This window comes from Amblyomma maculatum, chromosome 3, assembly GCF_055883805.1.
Source record: "Amblyomma maculatum isolate TAMU_Amacu chromosome 3, ASM5588380v1, whole genome shotgun sequence".
Classification (NCBI taxonomy): domain Eukaryota; kingdom Metazoa; phylum Arthropoda; class Arachnida; order Ixodida; family Ixodidae; genus Amblyomma; species Amblyomma maculatum.
The window spans coordinates 210459721-210473549 of NC_139346.1; the positions used below are offsets into that span (position 1 = coordinate 210459721).

Sequence of the window (13829 nt, forward strand, 5' to 3'; positions counted from 1 at the left end):
CTGGATCCGAGGAATTGAGCCTCTTGTGTCGATACCACCGCCGAACAGCGGCCTGACTTCTTCTCGATATGAAATGACTGTGCTGCAGTCGCCGTGTCTCACCTCCGTTTATAAACGCAGTTGTGCATGCACAGTTATGCACATAGCTAGCACATGGCATCCCCGTGACGTCAAGCACAGCTTCGACCATGATGTGGATTCGTGGCCCTCGCTGCGCTGGTTCGCCAGCTACTCCTATGCGCATAACCGCGCAGTGCTCGCACGTGCTCCTCCTCTCCGTTGTGCATTCCACACATTCCAGAGTGGTTCCACAGTGAAATGCTTAACTGGTAGCCGAATGTAGCTATCGCTACAAAACCCCCATATTATACTCGTTAATAATCCTTCATTATAACAAAATCGCTTTATTCGAAATATCGTTTTATTCAAAATATCTTTCAGTCCCGACCCGCATTCATTTTAGGCCGCATTACTTGAAGTGCACGAAGAGCTTGACCCGCTTACAGCGAAGTGGAAGTGGTGAGTGGAGGCATCGCCAAGCGGCAGCGACGCTTTTGCGCATACAGCGGCAACCGCAAAAGGCAACAATCTCTAGAGATGTGTCACGCGATGGAGATGCAATGCCTGTCGTTGCCGCTGGCGCACACAACAAGGAGCGACGGGACTCGGCGACAGAGGCGCGTTTTCAGCGTTGCTGTGTTACCACCGCCTCATCATTCGTTCATGGGAAGTACAGCTGCGTTATATCCCGTTTCTAACACTAAACAGCATGACATACAATAAAACACTGATGAAATTGTTTGTAACGCATCACGTAAAAAAAAAATAATAAAAGGTCACAGCGCAGCGGTGCACTACTACACTGCAATGCAGACTTGCATTGCAAGCAGTGACTTTCTCTTGCTCCTTTCGAAAATTAACAATAACAAGCCACACTAGCTTTTTTTTTCCTTTACTACTCTACCAAACTTTTACTGAATTGTCTCGATGCACTCATATGCACAGATCAGACGAAGTGAGTGTCTGCAGGTCCTTTGCTCAAACCGAACTACGAAAACAACGAGAAAAAAAAAAGTCTAGAACGGAAGTTCAGTACCCCTGCCTTTTGCAATTGGCTGCCTCGCGAGCTGCTTTCGGGCGATACGCGGACTTTTCTAAAAACCCAGAACTTCAGCGACAGCAATAACGACAATGCCTTGGCGGCCCTCAGCCCACCATGTCAGACCGAATTGTCGCCGGTCGGAATCGTATCGCTGGCGTCTCCGTGATAGAATCTACACAAAAATTATGTTTTTCTGATGCTTTTCAATGCCAGAAAACCGCGGCTTCTTGGATGCTATAATGGCCAAACTACCGCTGGCAGACTTTTTCCATAGCATACCATGGGGTGCGTTCGGTGAGCAAAGTTTTACCGCTCTAAAGAGCACTTCTGGTGCTAGCACAAAAGAAAGTGTCCGTCTTTAGCTTTGTTGCTCTTTCGACAGTGGAAATCGACGGATAGCATTCCGAAAACGCGAAGAATTCTAGTGTCGGCGGCGGCGAGGCAACGGCATTTGCGGCACTACCCAATGTCCCGTGCGTTGATGTGTGTTTGGCTGGGATTTAATTTTCATCATTGCCAGGAAGGTGTGCGTTTGGATAATGGTTTTGTCTCTCTCTCTCAAAGTCTGAAATAGCAAGGTCTTCCTGTATTTGAAATCGAAGTGAAACTATAAAGGCAAGCCTAAAACATTGCTCAGCTCATTGCATCACTCACTGCCATTTTACTTGGCAAAGCTATACCCAACGTGTAACGTTTAACTTCTCTTACAGCATAAGCTTGCATGGATTCACCTTGGTGGCTGTCGTCACTGCTGGTAATCCAAAATTAGGTCTTACGAGTTTCGACGTCAAAAGAGCATGGTTGTGTGTCTTCTTTTTGCAACTTGGTTAGTGGCAAAGCTTATTGCCATTCACTGGCGCTTTCATGCTGCAACATTCTCATCATGTGCGAGAGTGATGCCGAAAGGCCCCTAAAACATCACTTATGGTAATATTCTAATGCAAGGAATCCACAGAGGTGGTTTTTGTGAGTATCCGAGCAAAATTTAAACATTTTGAATGGAGCCTGTAATTTACAAATAATAACTTTTAAGAAGCACTCCTGGCGATCGCTTGCAAATGATAAGGGCAACACCTCCCTGCGTGCTCCCTCTGTGATGGCATCATTGCGGCTTGCTGGGTGCGCCCACTCATTGGGCGCTCTCAGGTGACGTAGGCCGGACAGGGTGTGGTGGGTCCCCTTCGCAACTTATTTTTCACATTTTTTTCTTGTGCGCCAGCATGCGCCAAGTTAAGGAGGGAGACAACGTGCATCGTCTTTTGATTGCTGATATGTTTGCTGCAGATGAAGCTAGCTTAAGCATTTTAGTGTTGCAGAAAGGACTGATGGGATCCCTGTTGCTCCGTGCGCGTTTTCTAGTTTTAATGAGTAGCTTTTTATGAGCCCGGTCAGAGGTCAAGTTAGTAGCATGGCACAGATCAAAGGCTCATGTCGGAAGGGCGCAATTGTGTTTGTCTCTTTCTATCTGTTCATGTTCTAGTGCCATTTTAAAATAGTGTTAAACCAACTCGCCCAACAAACCACTCCACACTTGGAAGGGTAGCTACATAATACCAACATGTCTGAATTCACCAGTGAAATTTGTGTTACAAATAACAGGAAAGCGAAAATTTTTTTAGTTAGCGAAGTTTTGCTTTAGTTGGCTGGTAACTCACGATTGTCGTATCCCAGCTGCCCTTGTCTGATGTCCCATTTCTCACACTGTTTGCTTTTACTTCTCTAGATGTTGTTAAAAATAGCATGTGCTTTCATGAAAGTCTTGAGACCTTCAGCCAGCACTTTGTATCTTGGACTGCACTGCCAGCTAGCACATAATATTGGTTATTAATTTGACATGTCCATGGGTAACAAGCCACATTCAAAAGCATTTGAAAGTATTTGATTATCTGCTGATAACTGCAGTGTGGCTAAATATACAGTGGTGCAAGAAGTAAATATACTGTAGTTCAGTTCACTCCAGTCAGTTTTTATGAAAATGAATAATTGAATTATCCTGCGCTCTTTCAGTCAGTGATTCAAGCCTTTGAGTAAGAAGGGATTTTTGCTTTTGCTATCAGTAAAGTAACTCGTGATACATTTGCATTATTATGGTGTAATGCACCTTTATGAAAGAGTGTCATTCCCTTTGGGACGTAATGCTTGACAGCTGACTTCCATCTCTACGTTTTCAGCTGTTGTTCCGAGGTCACCAAGAATGCATGGAATGGCTCACGCCATTCATCACAGGTGAGTACCATCAGCATTGGAGCATCTTTCATTGTACATGCTGCATTAAACATGTATGCCAGTAAGTGCAGAACTTGCAGGCAGCATCTCTTGTGGCCTAAGGCGCATCTGGTCCCCAGAAATGTCTATTTTAGACTATGGAGATCTGTTTGTTTCTCTTTTTCCCTTCCCTAACCACAGTTGTTGACTTCCTTCTTGGTCTTGGAGAGGATTGAGGAAAAAAATTTAAGTGATCAAGCAATAAAGAAAGAAATCGCAGGTGGTTTAGCTTGGACTTTATCATTAATTATCTTGCGTTAGTGCCCTGGTTTTGCAATGTTAGTCTTGACTTTTCTTTCTTCTTCATTTTGAACTAGCTTACCTTGGTTGTCATATCACATGATGTATGCTACCCAAGATGGCAGGAGAGAAAGACATAAAGCCCCTCTTTAATGAAGCCGTATGAATGTGTTGAGTATTATTCTGTTTCTGGATCCAAGGTTACCTCTAGGTTCAATTTATAGGTGTGCATGGGCTCGGGCCGCTCTCAAGCCCTCTGCCTCAGGCTCAGGCCGGGCCAGGGCCAGGGTATATTTGTCTCGGGTAGGCCAGGCCGGGACGGACGCACTGATCGCGAGTACACAGAAGTTTTGCAAAAGCGCCCATACATAGCAATGGCGTGCTAGGCATCTGCTAGGCAAATACACAAAATTGAGTCTTTTCCTGCATCTTCTCAAAGCAAAAGTGCCTGCTTTCTCACCCGATGTCAATCCACCTGTCGACCAGCCACTTGTATCGTTAAAAGATGTTTCATTATCCGTTTCGTGGTTCGCGCCATTCTGTCGCCTCTGGCGTCTCTTGTGGTTTGCCCCTGTGGTGAAAGCGGGGCATAACTCTCATAGCCAATGCATCCGTCATGTTAAAATTGCCTCTTGATTGCTCAGCCCAGACAATGCAGTTGCGGCGCACCTTGCTGGCACCGTGAAAGGAAAGTGGTGAACGAGATGAGCTCACCCAGTACTCGGCTACAGAATTAATACTTGGCTCATAGTTAGAGCCTGCGCGCTATAAAAAAGCAAGAGAGCTATGTACACAAGACTAGTTCTTGCTAAGAAAGTGTTCTTCATTCCAGCCACTAGTTAGAGCAGCGAGAGACACTTCAGCGTTGCTGGATTCATGGTTATGACTCAGGTCTGACCTGGCTCGGGCTCAGAATTTTGGCCCGTGCAACCTCTAGTTCAATTCCCTTCTCAAGTTTGCTGCCAAAGTTGGCAGCTCCGGCAAATTTGGCCATAACGTGGTCTCTTGGCGTCACACAAACACCTGACCAATAAGTGCCTGGCCATGTCACCTTCCAGAGGCACGCTTGCTTGGGAGGAAGACCAGGCAGGCAAGGGCTTTTCGGCAGAATGGGAGCCCTAGTTCTAGTGCACTGAAAACATCGCCTTCAATAACTAGGGTGTTCTGCATGCTTCTACAAATCTATGGGAATGACCCAGATATACTCATTATTGACATCTGAGCAATTGAAATTGGTCATTTGAGGGTTGTGCCACTCGAGGTATAGCTGTCGTTGCCCCCAGCATTTGACCGCGCCCTGTGTGACCCTGACCTGTGCACCAGTCTGTGGCATTGAAATGGTTGCATTGCCTCGGTGTGTCCTACTTGCGCAGGTTTACATCGAGTGTCAAGGTCACCACCTGCCAGCAGTGCTACAAGGCCATGTTTATCGGCTACAAGTGCAAGGAGTGCAAGTGAGTGAGCTGCTGCAGTGTGTTGTCCGCCCACTGTGGGCAGGTTGGGACATGGTCTTCCTCTTGAGAAGTGTGCGATCGCTGAAGCCTGAGCCATATTTTAGCACTTCCGTGGGTTGTGATGCCTTCTAACCCAATTTACTAGCACTAGCTACCCATTGGCAGTTACAAGATTTGTAAGCATATATCAAATAGCGAATTTTCACCTTAAAGCAAATAGTTGTTGGGGTCAAATAATTTCGAAGCGAAGTAAATATTGCTGAATCAAAGTGAATAATAGCTTGTGGCTGCAAATATTTACTAGGAATAATAATGAGGGAATTTATTAGAGCTCAGCAGCATACGAGCAAAGTCTTGAGTCATGGAATTTTCCAAGGCAACTGAAATTAAGAAGAAAATAATTAAATAAAAATAAATACATTTTAGACATGCATTTGGCATTTGGCTCAATCAGCTGCAAGCCAAAGTGCATATCAGAGTCTCAAGTCCTTTCGGCAAAATGCTTCATATGGTGCAGATTTTAGATACAAAAGTTACTTGCAGATCTTTTGAATGCTGAAATTTTTGGTCTCTCGAACACTGAGCCATACATCTCACTCAGAAGTTTCGGGTGATTCGCAACTGATCCCACTTCCAAAGGAAGCTGTGGCAGCTGTGGCCCAAGTTTTCAGTCATGTGAAGGTCCAAAAGTTTGTTTAATAAATTTTGATATGAAATGTGTATATAAAGTTCATTAAGTTCAGAAAAAGGTCCCATAGTCAAAATAAAAACTGTCATTTGGAGCTTTTGTTAAGTGCAGGTATAGAATGTGTACAAGTGCAGCAGGTGACTAATGCGCCTGAAAAAAAAAATCGTTGAGAACAGGATGCGGCAAGTAAACAGTATCGATTAATAAGTATGTTGAATATTAGAAGAGAAAGGAATTTCAAGACAGTGTGCATTTTAATACAGCATATAATATGAAGCGATGGCTGATAAATTGGGGCACTCAACTTGAGCCCGAGGACAGGGGTGTTTCAGTCCCAGAGGCGGTGGTCATTTTTCAGTGGAGATGAAAGCAAAGTGGCCACGTACCATGTGATGTGAGTGCACATGAAAGAACCTCAGCTGGTTGAAATTTCCGTAGCCTTCCACTACGGCTTCCCTCATAGCCTGAGTCACTTTTGGACATTAAACCTTATAGACCAAACATGACATGAGGGGCTGAAGGAAATAGCTATTCCAGCTAATTAAAAAAAAATGTCTTTTTTAAGCTCTCTTAGAGGCAATGCTCTGAACTGAATGCTTTGGCAAACGTGGTTAATGAGTTCCAAACAGTAATTGACAGATAATAAAGTTAATTGTTTCCCGTAATTAGTTTTGATTTTCGGTAGTAGGAGATTGCGTTATTTAGAAAATCCTCTATTATACTATAACACTAAGCTAGCGGGGTGTCAGAAACCTAGGGACGGTCATACACATGTTCACGGGGGGGGGGGAGACGAGAGGGCCTCCCGCCCCCTTCTGCCGAATGCAAGAAATTACCCTGTACCCCACCCAAATCTTTAAACTCTGGCTGCATGCCTGAGGTAATGCGCTGTTATGAGGGCTTCAAAAGATCAGTAATCATATGTACACATGAAAGGCAAAACATGTTAGATGCATGGCAAATAGAACCACTGGTGCACTTTATGAGCTAAAAGTAATTATTTGAACAGCTTGCTTTTATAGATTACGCACAGATGAAAGGTGGTTATGATATGCGTTACCTTTAGGATAATAAGCAGTCATTAAGGTTGCTTTGGGCACTTGTATGATAAAGTGTCTGAAGAATTTTTTCTTGAAAGTAATACTTTGTTCTTATTAGTACCCTTGTGTTTAAATGCAAATATAGCTCATTCCGGCACAGAGTAGCATGGATTTTAGGTTCATGTGAGCAATGGTATCAAGTGGCTTGAGTAAGAATGAAATGACAGTCGAACCTCATTATAACGGAGTAGTACGGGGCGCAAAAATTTGTTCGCTAAATCTGATATTCGTTATAAAGTGCGCACCCAAATTTCTGTAAATAAGTTTGCTAATAAAATGAAACAAAAGGCACATAAATATGGACAACACAAAGGTGCAAAAATGCCCAATTTTTAGATTAAAAGCTTGGTATAAACATGAAGTCTCACTTTTCGTTCTGTGTTGGAGGGCAAAAATTAATACTAAGAAGAGATACTGCCTCCGCGCATAATTTCCACGACGGAGCCAATAGCCTGCATGCACAGGTCGATCGCAGTGGCAGAGGCATGGCAGGAACTCGCGCCGTGACAAAGCAATGGTGATGACATGCCAGTTACATGCCTTACAGCCGCTGCATGGCTGGACTCAAGCAACAGTGGCAGCTCTCGGAGGCCATGGGCGGTTGGTGCTAGTTTTTGTCGGCGATGCTAAATGACGCGGCACTCGAACGCGCGGGCGATTTAAACACAGTTTGGCGGCGCCGCTCTAGTCTGGCCGCGTATGGCCGTTCATGACCTCAGAGATCCCCACTTGCGGGGGTGTGTGATCTCGGAGGCCATAAGCCGTTGGTGGTACTTTTTGTTGCCATTGCTAAATGACGCGGCATGCGAACGTGCGAGCAATTTAAACACATTTCTGTGGCAGGCAATTTGATTGAAAAATTGTGTTCCTTGATGTTTTTTCTGGCTCTTTTACAAATTTTTTGTCATTTTAATGCAAACGAAGTGTTTTGTTATAACCAATCTAGCGTCATATTTTTTCATTTTTGTTTCGTTATACAGAAAGAACTCCCATTGAAATAAACCATAGACCAACCAAACTTTGATTTTAGTTTGTTTTATCCAATAATTCGCTATACCCATGTTCGTTATAGTGAGGTTCGACTGTATTTTCTTTTGATGAGGTGCTGTCCTGTTTTTGCTTGAAAAAAAAACTTTCTGTAGACTGCTCAAGCTGCTTGCAAGCAGCTTTTTTCTCGCCGCCCTCACGTCAAATATGTATCGCGGCAAATAAACAATTATTATTATTATTTTGAAAAACAAATAACGGGCTGCATCTGAAATGTTCTCTCTTTTGGGCCAAGTTCAACAAGCCTCACTTTGGCTTTGACAGGCCTGCTCTCTGTAAAATTATAAGTGAAACTTGTGCAGTTAATATTATTATTATTATTATTATTATTGTTAACTGTGGTCTGCTGTTCATGACTTATTCAGGTTCCGATGTCATCGCGACTGCATGGAGAAAGTGCCTCCCTCGTGCGGATTGCCAAACGAACTGGTGGATGTCTTTGCAGAGCACATTCAGAAAGGAGGTAAGTAAAAGACCTGTTTACTATGTGCCTCTCTGACTGTGACTTTGGCATTGTGTGGCTTGTTTGGCACAAGAGAAGTGTTGCTTGCATGGCAACCATACGACACAAAACAATCTAGGTTTGGCTGGGCTTGCCACCACACTGTCGTCTATGATGTCAACCTTGTTAGCTTATGTGAGCATCTTGCTTGGTTTCATTCTGATGACTTTCTCTTTTCTGGCAAGCACAGTATTGAGCAGAGGAAGCCACTTGTAATAGAAGGGTATGTTATGCAAAATTTTTGTCTTGTGAAAACAGAAGAAAAGAAGGCATTGTTTTAGCTTCAGCTGTGCTGTTGCAGCATTGCACATGGAAACACATGTGGAAGCCAACAGGTCACCATGCTGCATCAGTTTTTGGGTGTCGCTTTCTAGTTAATGTCAAGTTGTCCTTGGTCACATGTGATGCTAGATCACGCTTACATGCTCAACGAACAAAATGGCCATTTCTGCGGCCAATAAACTGCCATGCATAGTAGCATAAGTGTTGTAGCTTTCTATTATTGTTTTCATTGATGCCCCTTATGGTCGCCCTCCAACACACTCATGCACTGCAGTGGCTGAGTGGCTATAGCCTTTGGCTGCTAGGTATGAGCATGCAGGTTATACCCGGGCTGTGATGATCACATATTGATGGAGGCCAAATGCTTATCTCACGTTGTAAATACTATACTTCTGGTGCAAGCTGGTGATTTGCTATGGGCCATAATGATGGCAGCACCACTGACCTGCCTAGTGTGGGACTGTGCTGTGATGTCTTTGCACTACCCCCTGTGCTTTCCCAAGTTTCAGCTGTCGTACCTGTAGCTGTGGCTAGCCAAAGTGAATAGTCAGTTTTATATTGCCAGAATATTTTCATAAGTCCTGGAGTTCAACTGCATTCCTATGATCGGAGATTGCTATGGAAGCCTACTAATTCATTATAATGCTGCTACCTTTGAAGCTTCTAGTGGCTGAGCTGAAGGGAGGAAATAGGGGCATCAGAGCGCCGTTGGCTGCAGCAATTGATTTGTTTTGAAAACCTGCGATTTCACATAGCTTGTGAGAGAAAGACTGCGACTTTCAAACCAAACTTTGTTATGCACGCTCCTTCAGTGCTTGCATTCTTCAGTTTGCATGGCACTCCGTACATATTTGCAGACCTCGTCATGGCTGTCTGCCCACCTGTCTGTTTCTCTGAATGCTTTCAGCCTTTCATTGAGCTGCCATTCTTTCTCTGCCAACACTGGGATGGAATTGGGCACCATTGTCCACAGGCCCAGACCTAGTTTTTGACAAAAGTGCAATTTGAGAGTGAGAAATTTATTTCAGGAATCACATTTGAGAAGAGAGATTGTTATGGCATAGGGAGGTTCCAAAGTGGAAAACTGTAAAAGGTACATTCTCCAACTACTGTGTACAACTTATGATGAGCAGACCTTTTAAGATTGTGCCTCATGAGCACATTTCAATAGGCTCTCTTGTTGCACACGTTGCCTGCCATACAGTATCGTAATGGGCGACTTTCTATACGCTATTACCTGCTGGTTGATGTACATGAGAAGCATCACATGGTCATTATGGCAGGACTGATCATGCAGAAACTGTCTCCTCGAGAACCACTCGCCACCGACAGTAGCACCTCTACGAGCATTGCTTGTCTTGCACCATGGGAATTCCTTTATGGGAAGTGTGAATGCTGTCCTGATGCTAAAGAAGCTGTGGCAAGACATGGAGTGGGCAGATAGGTGCAAGAGAGATGTTAGAAGGTTGACAGGACCCTCTCCTCGAAAACTCTCAGATCCCCTGGGACCACCTATAGATTCAAGGGTCTCTCTAATTCCAGATTGAGGCGTTTGGCAGTACTATCATGGCAGCCACTGCTTTGTTTGTGTGCAGGCATGCAGTCTCCCAACCACGCTGCTGCTCACCTGGGCAGCAGTCCGCTGCATGGGAGCAGCGGTCGCTTGGAAGGGGGCCGCGGGGGCCGTCCCGCCATCTGTCTGCCCCCATTCCAGGGCGGTGGCTGCCCCGACTCCTCGTCTTCCTCGTGTAACTCGTCGACGCCCTCATCGCCAGCTTTCCTGATGGCAGCTTCACGGCAGAACACACCTTCCTCGGCCTCACGCCTGCAGCAGTTCCACTTTCCTGGTTTGTTTCTGTTCACACTGATCCTGAAATGTGTTACCAGTTGCTTGTCTTTCTTGCATTTTTCTAATGTTTTTGCTTGCAGGCCTTTGTCTTTGTTTTCAGGCCTTCTAATGACTTCCTTCAGCAGACACGGACTCTGTTACTCTTATGTGACTGCTCACCTGGAAGGAGTGGGTGAATGCAAGAGTGAATAGAAATAGAAATGGGTGACAGATCAAATAAAATAATTGAACATAATTTTGAGCGTCGTAATAGCTAGTCCAAACTAAAAGGGGGGCTGGGCAGCAATCTGTGAGGGCTAGGTAGTTTATGGGCCACTGAAAATGGCACTACACCTTTCACACCCTTTAGTAAATGTTTTACGTTGCAGAGCACTTTTAGCATGTTTGTTCAGAGAGAAGGCTCCAATACACTACTCATGTTCACAGAATTTCATTGGATAAATTATGAGGCGTTTAGACCACTTTTGACAATTCAAACAAAAACACCTCTGGTTCGTGGAAGTTCTAATTACTAATAAGAGTCTGCTGTATAATGAAGTGTTGTAACACTGGTCTTGTTTAATGCACAACGCTTTTGCGTCATTGCAGAGATCTTGTCTTCAGAAAAGGAAATACCAGCTCCAGTGTCGTCACTCGCTCAATCTGAGGTGGTGGAAACAGTCAAGTCCACCGACAGCGACCGAACAGTGTCCGGCACCTCGGGGTCAGGAAGCATAAGTGTGAGTCTTTGCACTGTGAGCCCTGTGGCCGTAGCCACAGTGAACCCCGCATATATTGGTACAATGGGAGCTGGGCTAATGTTGGCAAGACATCGGAAAGGGAATATAGGCAATTTTGGGTTCACGCTTTCTACTTTGCGATGCAGTAATATATATGGATCACCATGTCGTATTCAGATGCAGAATTCGGATGAATCGAATTTTGGTTATATTGAACTCACGGAATATCCCCTTGAAAATCCCATGTAAAAGAGTAGGAAAGCTGCGTTGTATATCGAACTGCAATTTCACTGGTCATTCGATATATCGAACTCCGCACCACTCACTGGAAGGTGCGCCTTCCCTAAAGACGATTGCTTCACCCTAGGCCTTTTGCCGCATGGTGTATTCAAGCCACACGCGGAATGAGAGAGAACCATTTGGTGACGGCTGGTCTAGAGCAGTGCCGCGCCCTTTCCGCAAAGGCGCGCGCATCTGCGGTGATCATTTGCCGCGCACCAGCACGTGACATTTGCAAACCATGTGCGTGAAGGAACGAGAGGGAACCGGCTTGGCAACAGCCGATATGAAGCAGACGCAGCCAGTGCAGCCGTGGCATTCAGGAGAGGGGAAAAACGCAATAGAGTGAAGCACAAGGGTGTGCCCATTCTTCTGCCGAGCTTTTTCTCTCCTTCCTCTCTTTCTTGGTCTTCGTTTGCAGCAGCACACACATGCGCTGATAAGCAATCTGAGCCCGTGGTTGACAGAACGTTGGACACTTTCTCCAATGCGTGTTGTGAACCCTCTGTGCGCGGCGGGGGACGTGCGATGCGTGCCATGTGTCGTCGTGCTGAACGTGCAACATAGCGTAAGCTATGGCGGCTGTGAACGATGAGAAGCGGCATTTTGTTTTTGTGAGAGTCGTCCATCTTTTTTGTCATGCTGAATGTGCGGCGTAGCGTAAGCTATGGTGGCTGCAGACATTGAGAAGCGTCATTTTTTGGCATTTATGAAGTAGCATTAACAAAATTGGACCTCTTACGATCATGACTGTTCCCAAAGCACTGTCTTCTGCTGCATTTATGTGAGCCCCAAATCTGCCCCAATATCTGCTTTGAAAATTCCATCATATAAGTCGACCCTCCCAATTCTCATCCTTCACTAGTCAAAAGAAGTTTGCCACCAGAAATAAGTTGGCATGTAATTACCTCCCCCTTATGAGATGGCATTGCGTTGCATGCACACCTCGAAGTAAATAATGTGTAACAGGGCATTCGCAATCGCAAGGCAAGCAGTTGAAAGCAAATGGAGCTCATAGGAGTTGAAATGGCACTTCATACTGCCTTGTTAATGGGGGCCTGATTAGTAGCAGACTTAACTGGCAATGAATACATGGAGATCTTACCAAGAGTGTGCGCTGGCATGAGATGCTTACGACCTGCGGCTTGGCTGAAACTGCCTTAGACATCACAAATATGTTGACTCTCCATATAGGTCAATCCTCCAGTTCATTTTTAGAAAAAAAAAAAAAGGCCGGCTTATACGCGGGAATATATAGTAGATTAATGTGCTGAAAAGCTTGCATTTTAGGCTATCGTAACTTGAAAATTAGGAAGTTTTTTGAAGAAACAGGAAAGAGTCCTTCACAAGAGGCCTTCACCAGAAAAGTCTTCAGTCTAAAGGCCTTTATAAATGTCTTTAATGCCCTGCTGCTGTCGCTTAGTGGTTACACTAGGCGACTGCTGAACCCAAAGATGCAGGATGAAATCCCAGCCACCGCGGCTACTTTTTGTTGGAGTCAAAAACAAGGCACCCGTGTGCTGTGTAATGTCAGCCTATGTTAAAGGATCCAAGATGATAAAAATTTCCGGAGTCCTCCACTATGGCGTCTCTCATAGCCAGAGTCATCTTGGGGCTTTAAACCCTGGAAACGAAACCAAACCATTGCCATTAATGACCCTTATTGTTATTTAGTAACATCCTTTATCATTCCAATAATGCCCTTCATTAACGTTTGTTAATGATTTTCTATTGACTGTCTAATTAGTGCCAGGTTTCTTTGCCAATGTGTCGTATAACGCTTTCGCATTAAAAGTGACAAAAGCTTGACCACAGTACTAGCAGCGAACTGATACTGAATGCTGCATTCATTTCATTACCTACTTGCTGGTTTAGTAATGCGCTAAAATGTCAGATTGTTCCTTCCCGATTATTATTAGCTTTTGGAGCAGGGTAACATTATGTATCCGTAGCATTGTTTTTTTTTAATAATATTACATGTTAATAATTGTGACTTGCACAAATCTGCTAATGCTACTTTTTTTTTTTTTCTTGGAGTTGATAGAGGAAAAACCTTTGCAGTGGGTGCACACAGTCACCCCATTTGCAGGACACAGCATTGAGTCTTGAAATTTGACTGTTAGCTTCAATGCTTGCAAAAGCGGAGGGTAGCTTGTGAGAATGTGCCTGGTGGGCAGTTTTTCTAATTAAGGACCTTTTCAGCATAACACATGACAGGCTTGAATAGAGATAATAATGACAAAACTCCAACATAAGGAATTTTTGCTCCCCTCTCGCACTGAAGCTGCTTGTAACACAACAA

General features: G+C 44.5%; 1 protein-coding gene across 2 annotated transcripts in view; it reads left to right on the top strand.

The window, feature by feature from the left end:
• Positions 1-13829, top strand: part of ksr (kinase suppressor of ras) — a 219318-nt gene that overhangs the window by 183069 nt on the left and 22420 nt on the right. For both annotated transcript variants that reach the window (XM_084599514.1, XM_084599515.1), the window contains 5 exons: positions 3274-3328; positions 4981-5061; positions 8262-8359; positions 10276-10527; positions 11118-11248. In XM_084599514.1, coding sequence (XP_084455640.1) covers positions 3274-3328; positions 4981-5061; positions 8262-8359; positions 10276-10527; positions 11118-11248 — 617 coding nt within the window. The remainder of the gene's footprint in view (positions 1-3273; positions 3329-4980; positions 5062-8261; positions 8360-10275; positions 10528-11117; positions 11249-13829) is intronic.